The 19,760-nt window shown below is 42.2% G+C and overlaps 1 protein-coding gene across 1 annotated transcript; it reads left to right on the top strand.

Annotated features, from left to right (window-relative positions):
* Nucleotides 1-2,461: 2,461 nt before the first annotated feature.
* RBMX (RNA binding motif protein X-linked) lies at nt 2,462-18,229 on the top strand. The gene is made up of 12 exons (XM_084789817.1): nt 2,462-2,652; nt 8,996-9,072; nt 10,228-10,361; nt 10,556-10,662; nt 11,258-11,429; nt 11,898-12,050; nt 12,801-12,915; nt 13,000-13,125; nt 13,409-13,491; nt 14,133-15,373; nt 16,262-16,346; nt 16,938-18,229. Exons 3-10 carry the CDS (start codon nt 10,253-10,255, stop codon nt 14,441-14,443), a joined length of 1,176 nt encoding a protein of 391 aa, XP_084645943.1. The 5' UTR covers nt 2,462-2,652; nt 8,996-9,072; nt 10,228-10,252; the 3' UTR covers nt 14,444-15,373; nt 16,262-16,346; nt 16,938-18,229.
* The last annotated feature ends 1,531 nt before the right edge of the window (nt 18,230-19,760 follow it).

Here is a 19,760-nt window from a genome sequence, read left to right on the forward strand (position 1 = left end):
GGCTCAAGCCAATAGAAAGTCTTTATTAACTCACTGGAAACTACACTGAGTGTTTGTGACCCAAGTGCAGTCCTGAGACTTTCTCATGGTGAGCTTTTAAAGCACAAAATCCACATCATGGTTTGACACAGCTCAGTTAGCAAGAGCAGTTACCCATAATCAGAACCATAGAAGCTAAAAAGCAAGGTTAGCACATTTTGAGTCTTTCCCAGAACTGTCTATGGGCTTTGGTGGATTAGGTTTTTGCTCCTATTTTGGCAAGTGTTAAGGTCTACATGCCGGCCTCTTAAGCCAGAATGGTGCCTTAGTGTCTCTAACATGGTGTCAAATTTGCTAAAGTCTGGAAGCCTGTCACAATGGCAAGTGCAGGGCCAGCCAGAACTGCACAGTGAGACCCAGTTAAAATAAATTCGAGCCCTTGGATGGGTGCTGAAATACAAAATGCTTCCTCGGGGTTTGAAAAGGTGGCTCTTACAAAAGACATAGATTTGATCCCAAGCAGACACACAGATGCTCACAAGTGTCAGTATACCAGTTCATGGAGGGGTGGTGGGATCTAATCCCTCTTCTGGCCTTAGTACAGGCAAACTACAAATATAGACCCTCCATAAAAAATAAATCTTTAAAGACATTTTTTTAAAATCACCCTAACCCAAGTTTGTAATTCTATGGATCTAGAAGATGAATGAATGGAGGGTTTGTGTTGTTCTGGAGCATTCCTTGCAGTCTGAGAACCACTATTCTACATAGTAGGAAGAAAAGAAATAGGATGGGTATAGAGCTGTGTATATATGCATGCTTTGCAAGCAGAAGATAAAGAAGTTCCCATATTATAGCTTCTTTCTTTTAAACCATGAGAATGTATGTGTATATAAAGTAGGTATATGAATCAAACATTTAGTGATAATAAATTATTCAGATTCCATTTCATATAATCCCAGTTGAATATTTGATACTGGAGACAATAGAACTTATTTTCCGAGTTTATCAATATTTTTACTTTCTGAAAGTCAATGCTGAGAACGCTGCTTCACGTAAATAGGTAATAAAAAATGGCAGAAATATGGTTAGGATTATTTTGGAAATTTTGGCCTAATCCCAAGCCAAAATTAATTTAACACTTTTTTTTTCTGTAGACAGGGTCTCTATGTAGACTTGGCTACCCTGGTGCTTACAGAGATGCTCCTGCCTAGACCTCCCTGGAATTAAAGGTATGTGCCACCATGCTCAGCACATTTATCATTTGCATGTATGTTGTGAAATTCAAATCACCAACTAAAAGAGCAAATATTTGGGGACAGGACAAAACTGCCTGTAGCCCTGGCTAACATTGCAGCCATTATGTACTTAAAATTGCCCTTGAACTCCTAATTACCCTTTCTTTGTATAGTGGCTGTTCTTGGTTGTCAACTTACCTACACTTGGAATGAACTAAAATCCCCAAAATGGTGGGCACACCTATGAGCAATATTTGCTTAATTTCAAGTAGGAAGATCCATTTCTTGTGTTTGTAGTTTATTTGTGTCAGTTTCTCTGTGTAGCCCTAGCTGTCCCAAAACTCCCTATGTAGGCTTCAGTCAGAGATCAGCCTGCCTCTACCTCTGGAATGCCACTCTGAATCCTGATCCTTGAGGTAAGAAGATCTTTGTTAATTCAGATCTTTGTTTTTTTTTTTTGGGGGGGGGGGTTCAAGACAAGGTGTAATGCCCAAGTTGTGAAACCCCCAAAGACCACCAGGTATCAGCCAGATGCAAATTATACAGGGTCTCCTTTATTAGTCGAGCTCAGAGTGTGGGCTGTCAGGCCCCTCATGAGCAGGGAAGATGACAAGCCCTAGTGCTAGGGGAACAAGGTTTTAAAGGAAAAAACTGCAGGTCGCAGAGGTGGGGAGGGCAGGAAGTGGGGTGGGCGGGGATCCATGCCTTTCCAAGCCTTTCCAAGTCTTGCTGTTACACAATAGGTTAGAGGGGTACAGAATAGTTGCCCTTTAAGCTGATTGGCTGAGGGACCAGGGGTAAGTGAGGGGACCAGGGAATTTTTCATTTGTTCTGGTCATTGTAGCTCTGACTGTTTGGCCCCGGGTGCAAACTCCTAGGAATGGTTGTTAGCTGTGTGTTTGTGGCTCTCCCTGGAAACTCTGGGGGGCGGGGCGGGGGTTCAAGTTCTAAGGCCCTGAACACAAAATGGCATTGGTTTGGCCTCTACAAGGGTCTCTCTGTGTAGTAGTCATGGCTCTCCTAGACTCACTCTGAAGACCAGTCTGGCCTTGAACTCACAGAGATCTACCTGCCTCTGCCTCCCAAGTGCTGGGATTAAAGGTGTGCACCACCATGCCCAACTCTAATTCATTTCTCTTAATGTGGATCTTGAGGCAGGAAGACTCACACTCACACCTTTAATCCAGATCTGAAAGGCACACTTTTAATCTGGGCCACACCTTCTGCTGAAAGCCTATATAATGACTTGGAAGAAGGAAGCATTTGCGTATTGCCTGCTCTCTTTCACCTTGCTAGCAGGTCCTACTTAGGGATTCCAGCATCTATTGAAGGTCAGCCCGGACATCCAGCCTTGTGGACTAAGAAACTTCTGGGATCTTGGACTTGCTGCTTATATTCACAGCCAGCATCTAGTGGACTGCCTGGAACACAGTGTGTAAGTCATTCTAACTTTCCATGTGTATGCGAGGGAGACGGCGGGGGGGGGGGGGGGGGGGAGAGGGAGACGGCGGGGGGCGGGGGGGGAGGGAGACTGCGGGGGGGGAGGGAGACTGCGGGGGAGGGAGACTGCGGGGGAGGGAGACTGCGGGGGGGGAGACGGGGGGGGGGAGACGGGGGGGGGAGGGAGACGGCGGGGGGGAGGGAGACGGCGGGGGGGGGGAGACGGGGGGAGGAGACGGCGGGGGGGGGGGCGGCCGGAGGGGGAGATGGCGGGGAGGGAGACGGCGCGGGGGGGGGAGAGACGGGGGGGGGGGAGGAGACGGGGGGGGACGGCGGGGGGGGGGAAGATGGCGGGGAGGGAGAGGCGGGGGGAGACGGGGGAGGGGGAGAGACGGCGGGGAGGGACCTTTCTATTTTTTTTTCCTTTCTTTTTTTCTCAAGACAGGGTTTCTCTGTGTAGCCTTTACTCTCCTGGACTCACTTTGCATACCAAGCTGACCTTGAACTCAGAGAAATCCTCTTGCCCCTGCTTCCCAGAGTGCTGGAATTAAAGGCATGGGCCACCATGCCACCTCAGATTTTTATTATTTATTCACTTTCCATCCCTCTGACAGCCCCTCCCTCCTCTCCTCCTAGACCCATCCTCCTACCCTCTTCCCCCTTCTCCATTCCCCTTCTCAGAAAAGGGAAGACCCTCCTCCCACCAACTCACCAGTCACATCAGGACTAAGTGCATCCTCTTCCACTGATGCCCAACAAGCCAGCCGAGCTATGGCTGATTCAAAAATAGGCAAGAGAGTCCATGTCAGAGACAGCTCTGGCTCCACTTGCTAGGGGACCCCCATGAAGACCAAGCTACCCATCAGCTACATATGTGTAGGAGACCTTGGTCCAATCAATGCAAGCTCTTTGGTTGGTAGTTCAATCCCTGAGCCCCCATGGTCCTCTATTATTTGAGTCTGTTCTTCTTGTCGCGTTCTTGTCCCCACCATATGCCTCTATTCTTCCCTCAACTCTTCCACAAGACTCTCTGAGTTCCTCCTAATGTTCTGCTGTGGGTTTCTCTATATGTTTCGAACAGCTGCTGGATGGACCGTCTCAGAAATGTTATGCCAGTCTCCTCTCTGCAAGTATAGCAGAATATTGTTAATAGTGTCAGGTTGGCTCTCTCCCATGGGGTGAGTCTCAAGTTGTTCTAGTCATTGTTTGTCCCTTCCCTCAATCTCTGCTCCATTTTTATCCCAGCATACCTTGGAGGCAGGATAAATTTTGGGTAGAAAGTTTTGTGGGTGGTTTGGTGTCCCCTCCCTCCACTGGAAGTCCTGCCTGGGTGTAAGAGGTGGCTTCTTCAGTCTCCAACTCCCCAGCTAACAGGAGTCTCCGCTAGAGTCACTCCCACATCCTCCCAGGAGCCTATCCCATCTCAGGGCTCCAACTTGCCCCAGAGATGCTGCCCCCATTGATTTTCCTTCTCTCCCCCAGCCCTCTCACCTTCCACCCTGGCTCTTCCCTCACCTGATCTCCACTCTTGTTTCTCTTCCTAACCCCTCTCCCAGCCAGGTCTCTCTCTTCACCCATATCTAATGTCTGTTTTAGTTTTCTTTCAGAGTGAGATCCAAGCATCCTCCTTTGGTCCCTTCTTGTTATTTACCTTCTTTGGCCTGTGTATTGTAGTGTGGTTATCCTGTACTATATGGCTAATATCCACCTATAAGTGAGTACATGTAAGTCTTTCTGGGTCTTGGTTAGCTCACTCAGGATGATTTTCTTCTAGTTCTATCCATTTGCCTGCAAATTTCATGATTTCCTTGTTTTTAATAAGGGACTACTCTTCCATTGTGTAAATGTACCACAGTTGCTTTATCTATTCTTCAGTTGAGGGACATCTAGGTTGTTTCCAGATTCTGACTATTACAAGTAAAGCTGCTATCAACAAAGTTGAACAGGTATCCTTGTCCTATGGTGGAGCATCTTTGGGGTATATGCCCAAGATTGGTATAACTGAGTATTGAGGTAAAACTATTCCCAATTTTCTGAGAAAGTGCCAGATTCCAAAGTGGTTGTACAAGTTTGCACCCCCACCAGCAATAGAGGAGTGTTCCTCTTTTTCCACATTCTTGCCAGCATGTGCTGTCACTTGCATTTTTATCTTATCCAGGGAATCTCAGAGTTTTTGATTTTCATTTCTCTGATGACGTTGAGCACTTCTTTTAAATGCTTCTTGGCCATTCGTGAGTCCTCTGTTGAGAATTCTGTTTAGCTCTGTACCCCATTCTTAATTGGATTATTTGATGTGTTGCTGTTTAATTTCTTGAGCTCATTATATATATTTGATATTAGTCCTCTGCCAGATGTAGGGTTGAAGATCATCTCCCAGTTTGTAGGCAGTGGTTTTATTCTGTTGACAGTGTACTTTGCTTTACAGAAGCTTTTTAGTTTCATGAGGTCCCATTCAATAATGTTGATCTTAGAGCCTGAGCTGTTCTGTTCAGGAAGTTGTCTCCTGTTCCAACGAGTTCAAGGCTGTTCCCCAGTCTCTCTACTATCAGATTTAGTGTATCCCCTTAGACTTGAGTTTTATGCAAGGTGATAAATATGAATCTATTTGCATACTTATACATGCAGACATCCAGTTAGACTAGCACCATTTCAAACTGCAGATTTTATAATCAAGCATTTAAAATGAATACAACTCAAAGATACACTAGTTTGATACTTACATGCTGAGTAACAATGCTTTAAAAATATTGTAAGTCTTTGTTCTCTGTAATTAAACTACTGTGTTTTTGTAAGAACAGAAAACTGTACAATAAAAGCACTGCAATCTGTAGCACACTGTTGGTACCATATAACATGAGGGCATACACAAAACGAAGTATACAACCAAGATTTTTCCGTTTAGTTTTTCAAGACAGGTTCTCTGTGTATTTGGCTGACTTGTTTAGTAGGCCAAGCTGGACTTGAACTCACAGAGATCTGCCTGCCTCTACCTATGAGTGCAGGGATTAAAGGAGTGTACTGCCACACCCAGCCTCACCAAGATTCAACATTGCAGAAATTCCTCAGATTCACCATATTTTTTTTTCTACGTGTTGCCTTGGCTGTCTTTGGTTTTGTAGACCAGGCTGGACTAGAACTCCCAGAGATCCAGCTGCCACTACCTGCCATATTTTAAGTTAACTTTTTTGTTGTTATATATCAGAAACCTTTTACTATTACTACATTTAATACTAGTCACACGTTCACTTATATGACTCAATAATCCACAGTATAAAAGGCTGATGTATAGAATGTTCTTCTTACAATTGCTTCTTATTCTTCAGCTCTGATTTCCCATGCCACTCAGCAAGCTCTGCTTTGACTATTCTAAGTAGGTTTCCTCCTAGTGAATATTTCTTTTTCTTTTCTTTTTCTTTTTCTTTAAGACAGAGTCCCACTAAGTCATCTGGGCTTGCCAATACTCCCCATTAGACTGGTCTGACCTCAAATTCATGGAGATTTCACCTGCCTCTACCTCAGTGCTGGGATTAAAGGCACACACCACTACCCAGCTAGTACATAAACATCCTTTTATTCTCTGGTAGTACAATTCATTTTCTCTACATAAATCTTCACTATATTTTATTTGTTATCCAATAACCATTCCTTTCCCACTAAAGAATAGGCTTCAAAAGAGGAAAAGTCAAGTTTTTTTTTTATTATTCACTTATCGATACATTAGTCCCTTCTATAATGTATAATATATACTAGGTAGGGAGGAGGCATTTCAAGTCAGAGCTGGCTTGGACCTCTGGGCTCTGTGCCCAAAGTATCTTAAGCATAGAGGCCTACTTTTCTCTGCTGAGAGGGAGTGGCAATCAAGGGCAACAGCAAAAACCTATAATGTTTTGGGAGTCTCTTAGTCAACCCTGACTAACAACTCAAGAGGATTTCTCATGCATGCTTTTAGGGTTTCTGTTAGATAGTCCATGGCTCCTGGAGGAAGCATTGTTAGCCTAGATAAGAAATTTTCATTTGTTTGTATTTATACATAAATTTATTCTCATTATAGGGTTTTTAATCTAGTAGATAGTTAAGAGTATCATCCCACAATGATCCTTGTTTAATAATTGAACTGTTAGCCAGGCGGTGGCACACATGACTTTAATCACAGCACTCTGCAGGCAGAGACAAGTAGATCCTTTTGAACTTAAAGCCAGCCTGGTCTACAGAGCGAGTTCCAGGACAGCCAGAGCTGTCTATAATAAAGAAAGATCTTGTCTATAATAAACAAACCAAGTTCCCCCCAAGCCCCAGCTCTTCCTGGCTTCTTTTTCTACATCTCTGATCTTATCTTTCCCTGTATATATTCCTGATTTAAAAAAAAAAAAGACAGACAGGGATCACTATGTAGCCTTACTGGTTCATGCTTGCACCTCAGCTTCCTGAGCTCTGGGATGACGAAATCTGAACCTCCATAACCTGCTTTTTTTTTTTCTTAATGTGTTGATCAAATTTCTCCTCCCCTAATATTGTTCACTAAAGCCATCTAGTTTATTTCCACCTTTTACTAGTCACACTATGTAGTCATTCCTTCTGTTTTGTTAATTAAATTTTTGTTTTCTTTGGTTTGTTCTGAGACAGGGTCTCACTAAAGAGCTCTAGGTGTCACTGAACTTGGTATGTAGACCGGGTGGCTTTCAAAGTCACACCTCCACCTCCCTCTCCCTCCCAAGATGGGATTAAAGGTGTGAGCCTCAGAGCCTGTTTGAATCTTTTTTTTTTTTTTTTTGAGACAAGGTTTCTCTGTGTAGCTTTGCCTCTGCCTCCCAAGTGCTGGGATTAAAGGTGTGTGCCCCTGCCACCACCACCACCTGGCCGGTAGTTAAGAGCATTTCCAGAGGCCATGCCTTCTTAATTTGTAAGGAAATTAAAAAGTCTGGCCAGTGCCAGGCATAGTGGCACACGCCTTAATCCCAGCACTTGGGAGGCAGAGACAGGCAGATCTGCTGTGAGTTTGAGGCCAGCCTGGTCTACAAAGTGAGTCCAGGACAGCCAGGGATACACAGAGAAACCCTGTTTCAAAAAAATAGAGTCCTCACCTGGTAGGGCGAAGGTGGTACATATCTTCAATTGCAATACACAGGGGGACTCTCTGAGACTGAAGCCAGCCTAGTTTACAGAGCAAGTTCCAGGATAGGCAAAGAAACCCTTTTTCAGGAAAAGAATAAGGCGGGCAGGTGGGGGGCGGGGGAGAGATTTCACCTCAAAATGTTTTTTTTTAAAGTAATTTTCCCTCCACAAAGCAGATTAAACAGAAGCTGGTGTGGTAGCTCATATCTGTAATCCCAGTACTTGGGCATTTGAGGCAGGAGGACAGCTGTGAGTTCTACGAGCACCCTCAGTCTGAGACTCTTGTCTCAAAACACAAAGCAAATTATGAATGCCCACTTGAAGTTCAAACATAACGTAGCATTTTTTTTCTGTTTTTTTTCTTTGTTTTGTTTTTTTCTGTTTTGTTTGTTTGTTTGATTTTGAGACGGGGTCTTAACAGACCCAGGATGTTCTGCAACACATAGCTGTCCTACTTCAGCATGCCAAAATACTGGGATTAAAGGTGTGGGCGAGCACCTCAGGTATTGTTGGGTGCCTTTATTTTTATTTGGCAGTCTTAACCCCGAGGCACCTGACCCTCGCCTCACTTGTTCTTGGTTGTATATATGAATCTTGTAGGTATTCAGCAATTACTTTATATGAATGATTTTTCTGTGATCACATTCAACTTCTGTTTTCCTTTAACATTTATTTACCAGATTCTTCTCATTTATTAGTTGTTGTTCAAGAAAATATGGGCAGATATAGAGTAGCAACTAAACTTCTTTGTTTGCTATTTCTACAACATTGACATCGTACTACTATCTAGCATTTTCACGTTGCTTTTGGAATTAAGATTTTTATGCAAAAGTAAAAGTTCTGCACCGTGCCTTGGCCTCCTAGGTCGCTCAATAAATTTACTTCTTTATTTAAAAAAATCCGGTCCACTGCTTTAGCAAAAAGCTAAAAGGCGCCTTGGAGGAGAATGCATGGGGGGCAGGGCAAAGGTTTAAAATCGGGTACCGGCCAGAACTTTAAGAGACTAGGGAAAAAGGCGGAGCAAATAGTGAATGACAAAGGAGATGGCCAATGAAGAATATGGGAACCGCTCCCCTCCCTCCCTTCGTGCTTCAAATTCTAAGCTCAATTTCCATCCGGGTTCTTCAGCCTCGTTCCCGGGTAGTATAAAGATTGCTGTCTCCTTTGTTCGCCCTCGTTGCGCAGTAGTCCTAGCGTCATTTCTGTTCCTTTCTGAAAATTGGCAGCTGTCACTGGCGCGGTACTGCTTGGAAGACCTCTCTGGCGAGCTCCTAGGAGCTTGAGACCGTCGCAGTCCCCTCGGGTAGGAGCTTCCTTTCCTATACAGACTTGTCATGTTAGGGCTAGATATCGTTTTGTTTCCCTGGAGATAGTGGTGGCAGGCGCCATTTTAAGACACCCAAAGGTGCCAATCTATTTAAAGCTGAAGGGGGTGGACGCAGCACACTAGGGAGTCTGTTACCTTGAGAGCTTCTCTGGGAGGTTTGGCTGTCCTCTGTCTCAGGAGGGCGGAGGGCGCAGGGAGCAGCTTTGTAGGTGGGGCGGGACACGCAGTGACCGCCGGACTAGCACCAGGACAGCGCCGGTGTTAATGCTGGGCTAGTGGACTTCTCTGCCGGTCCTTCTGGTCCTTGGCCGAACCCCGAGGAAGCTTTTTGAGTTTATCCTGTCAGTGTCAACGGCAAAAGTTCGCTAGCGCGGCAGTTGTTGAAGGTTCTGGGTTGGATCCAAGTGTCGCCATTTTGTCTTTAACACGCGGTTTTTAATTGAGTCTTAATTAGGTGCCAGCGCTGGGAAGGAGTGTTAACAGTGTGTGATTCTGAGTTCCGTTATTTTCCGACTCTGGCACGTCTATCTTTTCAATCAGATAATCTTTCGTCGGGTTAGATGCGGTGACTTTGTTCTAGCCCTGAGATTTGTGCCTAAACTTAGGAAAGATAAAGGAGAAAAAGCTTTGGTCTTTAGTTGGTGCATCTGGCTGGTGACCTTGAATGAATAGGAAGTCTTTTATACGGTTCCCTGCGGGGGGCAGGGGTGGTGGTGGGAGCAAGCAGGGTGATAAGTAACAGAATGTTTTAAAGGGAACAGATAAATACAATAGCCGGGTGTGGTGGCCCTTGTCTGCTAACTCCTGCAACTCGAAGGCTGCAACCTAGTATTAAAAGTAAAATACATTTAAAAGTAAAAGTTGTCTCTTCAAATGTCGAGTAGCTAGCTGGTCATTGACTGAAAAACAGTCAGAGCAGACATGGTAAATTAGGCAGGCCCTTTTAAACCTGGTTAATGAAAATTACACTGCACTGTTAACCAAACTATTTCAATTGGTTTTCTACTGTACTTGAGGTTTATTGGTGTCTTTAGTTACTAAAGAATAAAGATTTTAATAAAACATGAGCCACAATTTAGCTGTTCAATAAACTTTGAGAACTTCCTCCAGAGAGATACTATTATTTTTCAGGAGACTCCCATCGGTTGAAAGAAAAATGGTTGAGGCAGATCGCCCAGGAAAGCTCTTCATTGGTGGGCTTAATACAGAAACAAATGAGAAAGCCCTTGAAGCAGTATTTGGCAAATATGGACGAATAGTGGAAGGTGAGTTAACTAAAATTATATGCTGTATTATTATAATTAAAAGACAAGCTGTGATGAATTTGAATCCACTGATCACGTAACATGATAATATATTTTGTCCTCTAAGAAGTTCTGAGCTTGCCTTTTGTAAATGTGCTCTAGTTATTATTTTTCCTTGAACAAAAAGTAAACAACCCCCCCCCAACTGTTTTTAGTGCTTTTGATGAAGGACCGAGAGACCAATAAGTCAAGAGGATTTGCTTTTGTCACTTTTGAAAGCCCAGCAGATGCAAAGGATGCTGCCAGAGACATGAATGGAAAGGTATGATTGTCTACTTAATAAACAAGCTATTTCCTGGTGACAAAAGTCACAAAAGTGTTACCCAAGCCTGTCCAGAATAGCTCTGGAATTTGTTTGTTTATATCTCCAGGGACTTTTGTTCATTAGTTCATTGTTCATTTGTTCACTATCCTGAATTTTATTTTATTGGTATTTTTGAGTCAGTCTTGACTCAAAGTCTTGTAGTCTTGACTATGTCAATCAGACTCACCTCAAACTCAGGGGCATGTCCAGTCTCTATTCTGAGTGTCATTGATTCCAGGACCAACGGCTAAGGGTTATGCCTAACAAGATTTATTCCAGAGCAGTATGATGTCCATAGCCATAATTTGATATCCTAGTTCTTTTTGTTTTGGTAACAAACTGAACACCTCCTTAAACTTTTGAATTTTCCTAAGCAGTAGTGTAGTAGTTTCTTACATCTACTAGAAATTTTAAATAAATGGGAAAGTGTTTTGTATGCTATTTGGCAGGTAAAACTGGATTTTAAAGGACCTAGTAGGGTCAGGAGGCATAGTGAATCTCCAAGTTCCTTTTTGAGCCTTAATAAGATTTAATTCTGTTTTTCTTTTTAAAGTCCTTAGATGGAAAAGCCATCAAGGTGGAGCAAGCCACCAAACCATCATTTGAAAGTGGCAGACGAGGACCACTTCCACCTCCAAGAAGCAGAGGCCCTCCCAGAGGGCTTCGAGGAACGAGAGGAGGGAATGGAGGAAGTAGAGGACCCCCCTCGCGTGGAGGACACATGGGTAATGATTTGATTGGAACGCGGGCTTGGCTTTTAAGTTAAAAACCCATAGGCCCACACTGATGCCATGCATACTTTTTCAAAGCCTTTGAAATGGAGACTGCTCTAGGCATGTAGTCCCGCGGGACTTCAAAATATTAAAACTATTGGGCCACAGAGTCTTACCTAAGTACAAAACAAAATCAAAACCACAAAGGGCACGATTGGGATTTACTCAGGCCGCTCTTCTATTTTCCTAGTCTACAGGAGATCTGAAACGAATTCTCCCTTGATAATGTCCTGCTTGCTCCTGTTCAGTGGAAAACAAGCTTAGTCCCCCCAGCTAATCAGAAAAGATGATGGTTGTGATGCACATAGTTCTTTGGGTTTTTTTTTTTTCCCTTGAGGCAAATAGTTCTTAGTCTTTTTCTTGAGTGTTAATTTTTTCTTAACTATTGTGTTACCGTATTTTCTTTCTATCCTAATGTAGATGATGGTGGCTATTCCATGAATTTTACCATGAGTTCTTCAAGGGGACCTCTTCCAGTAAAAAGAGGACCACCACCACGAAGTGGAGGGCCTCCTCCTAAAAGATCAGCCCCTTCAGGACCAGTCCGCAGCAGCAGTGGAATGGGAGGAAGAGGTAATTGTTCCATGCCTTACAATCTATGCTGTACTGTAATACTATGTTGAAGCCAGGCATGGTGGTGCAAGTCCAATCCTAGCACTGGGGAAAAGGGTACTGAAATTAGTTCAAGATCTACATGGGGAAAGCCTGTTGTTGTTGTTGTTGTTATTATTATTATTATTATTATTATTATTATTATTATTATTATTATTATTATTAACTGCTTGGCCAGTGAGATATCTCCGTGAGTAAAACATTTGCTATTGAAACACAAGAACTGGACGTGGTGGCACATGTCTGAAATCCAGAGGCAGGACAGTCTCTGAGTTTGAGGCCAGCCTGGTCTGCAAAGTGAGTCCAGGACAGCCACAGCTACCTAGAGAAACTTTGTCTCAAAAAACAATCAAAACAACAACAAAAACAAACATAAGAACTTGAATCCAACCCCCACCCCCATTCACACAAAACTGGAAAAAGAACTGATTCTATAGAGTTGTCCTCTGACCTACATTTGAACCATCATGTGCCCCCACCATAAACACACATTAATATATTTTTAAAATGCTTATGCTTAAGATTGATTTAGGGATTCCAATTAATCTCATATTCATAATTAATGAGCACTGAAATTATGAGACTGGGAAGCTTCCTGTCTTAGGTGCATAGTATATTTGATTAAATCACTGTTTTTCATAGCCTGAGTATAATAAGGTCACATGAAAGCTTTCCATGGCTAGATTTTAATGATTATTTTTTTCCCTTAAGCTCCTGTGTCACGCGGAAGAGATAGTTATGGAGGCCCGCCACGAAGGGAGCCCCTGCCTTCTCGCAGAGATGTTTATTTGTCTCCAAGAGATGATGGCTATTCCGCTAAAGACAGGTAAAGAAAAGTACAGTTTCTTTTATTAAGCTCATGTTGAAAAAGAGCACATCAGAAGCATATACCAAACTTTTCTTTTTATAGCTATTCAAGCAGAGACTATCCAAGTTCTCGTGACACAAGAGATTATGCACCACCGCCAAGAGATTATACCTACCGTGATTATGGGCATTCCAGTTCGCGGGATGACTACCCATCAAGAGGCTATGGGTAAGTGGCTACTCCCGTGGTTTGCTTATAGGTATTTGCTCTAAAATTTCATGCCTCGAGGGCTTAGGAAAATGACTGAGCTATTTATTGAAAGCACTTTTCAAAATAAAAAGCCTTGGCAGCCCAAGTTCCACCCTTGAAAGCCAGGGAAAGGTAGAAGGGAGAGAAGTGGTCTTTTTTTAAGGATTTGGGATTTTTAGACTGTATTATATTTATATTATGGAATAAACAATGAGACAGGGAAAATAATATATTTTTTCATTCCAAATTCCTTTTTGTTTAGTGATAGAGATGGCTATGGTCGGGATCGTGACTGCTCAGACCATCCAGGTGGAGGTTCCTACAGAGATTCCTATGAGAGTTATGGTAAGATTACCGGTTAAGGATCTTAGCCATCACCAGCTTGAGGTTTTAGGGTCATGAGCTGGAGTAATAGGCTGTGTGGTGCTTGCTTTTAAAGGGACTTTTGCTTGCTTTCAAGGGGTAACTTTATCAGCTGGGCTTTTCCTAGTTTTGTGAAGGGCTGTTTGGTTCTCCTTTTGTTTTTGTTTCTTTTCTTTTGAGGCTGTTCCGCTTGCTTTGGAGGGGATTTTGCTTGCTTTAAATTGGCAGCCTTATGTGTTTTCCCCCCCAACAGTGAAAATACAATTTAAATTTTTATTAACAAGATCAAATATTTACCATTGCAATATGAAGGAAACTCAACAGTTCAAAATTGCAACTTATCACTGGAAAGTGGCTGAGTGTCTACTATAAAATAACAAGCTGTGTGGAATGTCCTCTTGAAATACACAACGTCTTCAGTCTTTTCAAACAAACATTACAGTCGATCCATTTCCGTATCTCAGCAGATGAGCAATTCCCTCTTATGGCCAGCAATGGTAGAGTTTAAAACTTCCCAGTTGAGAAAGTAAACTTTTAATACAAGAATTCTGTAAATTCAAATTTAAATGTTGTATATATACAATTTATAGTGTTGCCATATTACCTGACCATTGACCCTGCAGGTAACTCACGTAGTGCTCCACCTACACGAGGGCCCCCGCCATCTTATGGTGGAAGCAGTCGCTATGATGATTACAGCAGCTCACGTGACGGATATGGTGGAAGTCGAGACAGTTACTCAAGCAGCCGAAGTGATCTCTACTCAAGTGGTCGTGATCGCGTTGGTAGACAAGAACGAGGGCTTCCCCCTTCTATGGAAAGGGGGTACCCTCCTCCACGTGATTCCTACACCAGTTCAAGCCGCGGAGCACCAAGAGGTGGTGGCCGTGGAGGAAGCCGATCTGATAGAGGGGGAGGCAGAAGCAGATACTAGGAAAAAACAAAACTTTTGGACCAAAAATCCCCATTCAAAGAAACAAACAAATGGAAACTTTCTGTCATAAACTACCCAAGGACTACTAAAAGGAAAAAAAATTGTGTTACCATTTTTAAATTTCCTGTTCCCCTTAATAATTTTTATGTTCTAGTGAGGGAAAAAGTAAGACATGTTTACTTATATTTGCTATTATGAGTTGCTTTCACCAAGTAAATGTTAGATGTGTAAGCCTTGACTTGTTACTAGTGTTGTAATTTTCCAAGTAAAAGTGTCCCTGAAGGCCACTTCCTGATTTTTTTCCCAGTAAATGAGGCAGGCAATCCCAAGATCTTCCACATTCAGCCATCTAGATGTCCTTTGGTCTCCGTTAATCGATGGATCACCCTGCCTATGCAGACAAGCTAGTTTTTAGAGAGGGTTGGTTGGGTATGCTACCCTTAGGATTCATGATTTCGTGGTGTCTTCCAACTGAAATCTCAATGTAAAAAAAAAAAAAAAAGCAAACAAACCAACCTGAGATCAGATGCCTAGGAATGTGCTATTTACCCAGAAACCCCCCCAAAAACCAAATGGATGCTGGCCATATTTTGCTTTTCTGGCATTTCCTTGGGAATCTACAAGAGCCTTCCTCCCCCTTCCCCGAGTAAGACCATTTAAGTGTGTGTTAAACAACTACAGAATACTAAATAAAAAAGTTTGGCCAAAACCAACCATGAAGCTGCAAAACGATGCTTGCTCTTACTGTTTCAAATTTTTGCAACTCTGTAGTGTCTCACTTTTAAAGGAACAGCTTGATTGCAAAGGAGAAAATAGATAAGCAATGAAGTTATCTCCAACTTCCTAAAGGCTTATGACTTCTAAAAAGTGAATCTATCAGCATTCCACATCAGATTTAAAGCACCAAATGCCTGTGAAACAGCAAAGATGGTAAGCAAAGCAAACTAGTTTTTCCGTCTAAGTCGAAATTGAGCACTTACCTTCCTCATAGTACAGTGAAACGTACTGTACTTCATGGCAATGGAAATGCCTTCTAGATTAAAAAAAAAAACTTTTGGAAAAAACCCACAAATGTTCAATAGCGTATTAGAAGTCCTCCAAATTCAACACTTGGATTTTTTTTTAAAAAAGCATGTATGACACTTAAAGGCATTAAATGCAGCTGTTGTTTATCAATAGCAGTCTGGGAATTGGGAGGGGGTGATTTTTTTCTTTTTTACACATTTTTGATGAAGACCTTTAAACATGCTTCATGTTTTGACTTTTTTTCAAATTAGTCTTTTAGTCAATATAAGAAATGGCTTAGGATTGGGGTCTCCCTGTCTGACCCCTATAAGCCATTGCAAACTTGACCTTTAGTTGGATGCCTGACTTGTTTTAGTTCTATGAAACTACACTGTATGGAGAAAAAAAAATCTATTGCAAGTGGTCTTTTAAAAAAGCAAAAACCTGAGGCAGCATGACCCAGGTCCAGCCATGAAGTTGAAAAAGATGCTCTTGAATATAGTAAACTTGAAGACCTCCAACTAAAACTCCTTAGACTGCACTTATTCCTTCAAATGTTTTGTCCGTTCAACTTATGGATTTAACGTGGCAGTGCACCATTGGAAAAGAATGAGAATCCATAAGCCATTCCGGTCCATCCCAAGCCAGTGAACCTTCCACCAATTAAGAGAAGTAGTAGAACACGAAATATGCACTAAGCTGCAAGTCTGAACTTGCCTGTTCTTTCTGAGAAAAAAAAAAGGCAGTTATAGGCAAATGTTGAAGAACTTCCTTTAGAGAAATAACTAGTTGTCACTTATGTAATTTTTGCAGGTTGAACCTAATGGTCATACGGTCATGGAGTGCTGATTGATTCACAGTACATAAAGCTGGCAGTAAGGAAAAATCAAATGCTCAGGTAAGTGTTGAAAGCAGCGTCCTTTGATGGTTTCAATACTGTAGCTTTGTCATGCTATGTCTGTGGTCTATGGCAAGCATTTTCTGACCCTAATTCGTCTATGAAATGGGGATAATGCCAATTGTGGACATATGAATGAAACTGTTTTGTCATGAAACCCCTAGCACATCCATTTGAAGTGAAGGTATATGGATGTATATGCCTTAGCTTACCAGTAGTATGGTACTGCTAGCTGTTGCAGAAATAGTTACTGCAGGAGCTCTTGTGAGAAGAGCTATCTAGTTAGTGGTTTGCTGTGTGAGCAATGTTATATGAATTGCTTACTCGAGGTGCTTGCTTATCTTCAAGTTAGTGATACAGCTGCTACTGCCCCTTTCAAATTTCATGGGCACAATGTGGCAGGGTATCTGATTTTATATTACAAAGCTGATGTGTATAGTACTTGTACTGACTATGGCCACCCTTGGAATCTGGCACTTTAGAGGCAATAACTTAAACTGAAAACCCAAGTTGTGTGCACTCACTAAGGAGAGGATTGGAGTACTTTGCATTGTAAAATTCTCTGTAACTTGATGCCATGCTTTTTTACAGAGTTGTTGAAGCAGAGGAATGCTGAGACTAAGCTGCAGCAGTTGCATGCCCAGTGCTCATCAGAATTGGTTTGGTTCAGGCAGTAGATTTTCTTTTTGTCTTCAAGGGATGGAGGCATCAGTGTTGATTAAAGCTCAATAAGGGAAGGATGAATCACTTAATATTGACCAAATGGAAAGGAGACAAACTGCTAAGTGGAGGTACCTACCCAGGAAGTTTTTATGGCTTTGTGTACATTCAGTAGTTTAGGCAAAGTAATAGGGCAACGCCGCCATGATGATCACCAGTCATGAGAAAACTGAATCAGCTTAGACTAACTCCGTGGTGGAGGGCTTCTCTAAATACCAGTGCAGCCTAGAGTTTGATCCTGGTACCACACGTAGAAAAAAAAAATTCAGTCAGAAAAATAATACTTTAGTGGTTACTTCATGCACTGATGTCTGATTTTTGGCAAGAAAACCAGTTTGGGGGAACTGCCTTATCAGGAAGAAAAAACACATTTTACTTGTTCTCTAAAAGCTAAGAAGGGGAAGAACAATGCTAGAAAATGCAAGTAAAAACTAGAAACATTGTTAGGGTAGTGGAAAGCACACCAGAAACAAAAATGGGTCACTAGGTGACTGTAGTTTTGTAAAGATAACTTTACCCTCAGGTCTCCTTGGAAACAAATCACAATACAGTTTAGCTTATTGCTTTGGAAACTAAGAGCCAGTAATGTAAATGTGGATCTTCTCAAGGCAAACAGGTTGAATTATAGGGTTAATGGATTGAACTCAACTTCTGAGATTTTTCTTACAAACCCACATTGCAGTATTATGTTTAACGTTTATGATTAGAGGAAATGACCAAAACTTTGAACCCCATTGGTCACATTTCTCATCAGATGAAATTTTAGTAGTTGTACTTAAATAGCATATGTTACTCAAACCTATAATTCCTTGAGTAGGCACTTCTGTCAAGACCTTTTGGCTCTTGAGACTTTATTTTGATTTCTTAAAGATAGTTTGGCACAGGCAATACTACAGAAAATATGAACGTGTAAATCAACATAGGGAGTAGGTAGAAATGATCAAGATAGAGACCTTTTTTGACATGGTAAAGATTATAGACCCAGCAGGCCTACAATCTACACTTACAGGAAAATTATCCTTGGTTCTCCTGGTTGAGCCCTGGCTGTAAAGGGCTAATACAGAAAGTGTTGTGGTTTATTTGGTAGATGGACCTAGAGCTTAGGCGTCATGGATCATTTTCGGAATGTTTTGTATTGAAACCCAATAAAACTTGAACATGTACCTTTGTGGTGTTCGGGTTCTTTTTTACAAAACCCTTTCAGAAGTAGAAATTCGTATTAGGGTTTTCAGTGCCCCCCGCCCTTTATTTTCGCAAACTTCAGTTCTGAGGCTCTGCTGTACTTAGGTGAGAAACATCCAGAGTCCGTGAGATGGTCTGACCACTGGCCTTCCTTTATTGTGACAAGTTGATCTTAGGTAAATATAGGAATTCAAAGGCTTTTGTTTAATCCTTAACCTAAAAATGAAATGAGAGTGCTATCAAGCCTAAGAAGTAAAGGCTCATTGACTAAGACTTTCCCCTGTAGCATCTACCTTGATTTCCTGCATCCCCATCCTGGGGATGGGCCAGTAAATAATTTCTTTGTGGTACTTTGGACCAGAACCCTTCAGTGATGTTAATAGTGCAACCCATAATGATCATGTTTCTGTGTGGTTGTTTCTAAGTTTCTTAACTTACTGTGACATGTTCATTTAAGGGTGGAAGAATGTTGATGTCACAAAATTTAATTGACAAAGGCAGTGAATAATCTTTGTCAGAAGATGGAGACCTGAGCTCCATCCCCAGAACCCAAAGGAAAAAGCCTTGGATGGAGTCCTAATTCCAGTACTCAGAGGATACAGACAGAAGGGTCCCTGGGCCTTACTGGCCAGTAAGTCTAGCCTGCTCTGTGGGCCTCTGCCCTGTAGTGTAAGGCTTTATATTAGGGCAATAAAACCTTCTGAATTAATTTTCATAGAGATAGGAATTTAAAGTATTTTTAAAATATAGACCACCATTTATTCCAGGATCTTGTTGAAAATGACTGCCTTTCTAAAACTTTTACGTTTCCTTCAAAGTTCTTTTCCCTACTTTGAAAAATTGTATCTTTGTATATCAGTGCCCATGGAGGCCACAGGCACCAGACACACCCCCTCCTCCTCCTGCAGCTGCAGGTACGCGCAGTGGTGGTGCTGGGACACAAACTGTGCAAGAACAGTGCAAACTCTTAAACCCGGTGCCAGCCTGCCAGCCTGCCTGCCCTTTCTGAGCTCTTCTGAAATGAGGGGATTTCAGGATTTGTGCTTACATTGGTAAGAATATGGAATCTGGCCAGGCACGGTGGCCTAGGACTTTAATCCCAGAACTCTGGAGGCAAAGGCAGGTAGATCTCTGAGTTTAAGGCCAGCCAGGGCTATGCAGTGAGACTCTATTTCAAAGAAAAGAAAACTAGATAATTAGCATGTATGCTCTGAATGCTTTTTGACATTGAGAATTTAGTGTAGATAGAACCCCTTCTGTCAGTTTCTTAGGATTGATTTTTTTTAAGTTGGAATAGGAAGTGATGGGTTTCATTGTGGCATTTTTGTGCATCCTGTGTGTTTGTGCCTCCTATCCTGCTCCACCCCTGGCTGTCCTCTTACTGTTCCCCTATTAACCCTCTCTTAAAATCTCTTTCCCCTCAGAGCCTCTTTTCTCATTCTTTGAAGCATATCCCCATTAACCACACATGTGTATGTATATACGTCTATATCTAATAGACTCAATCTGCCT

Source organism: Acomys minous, assembly GCF_964271855.1.
Source record: "Acomys minous genome assembly, chromosome: 7".
Lineage (NCBI taxonomy): Eukaryota > Metazoa > Chordata > Mammalia > Rodentia > Muridae > Acomys > Acomys minous.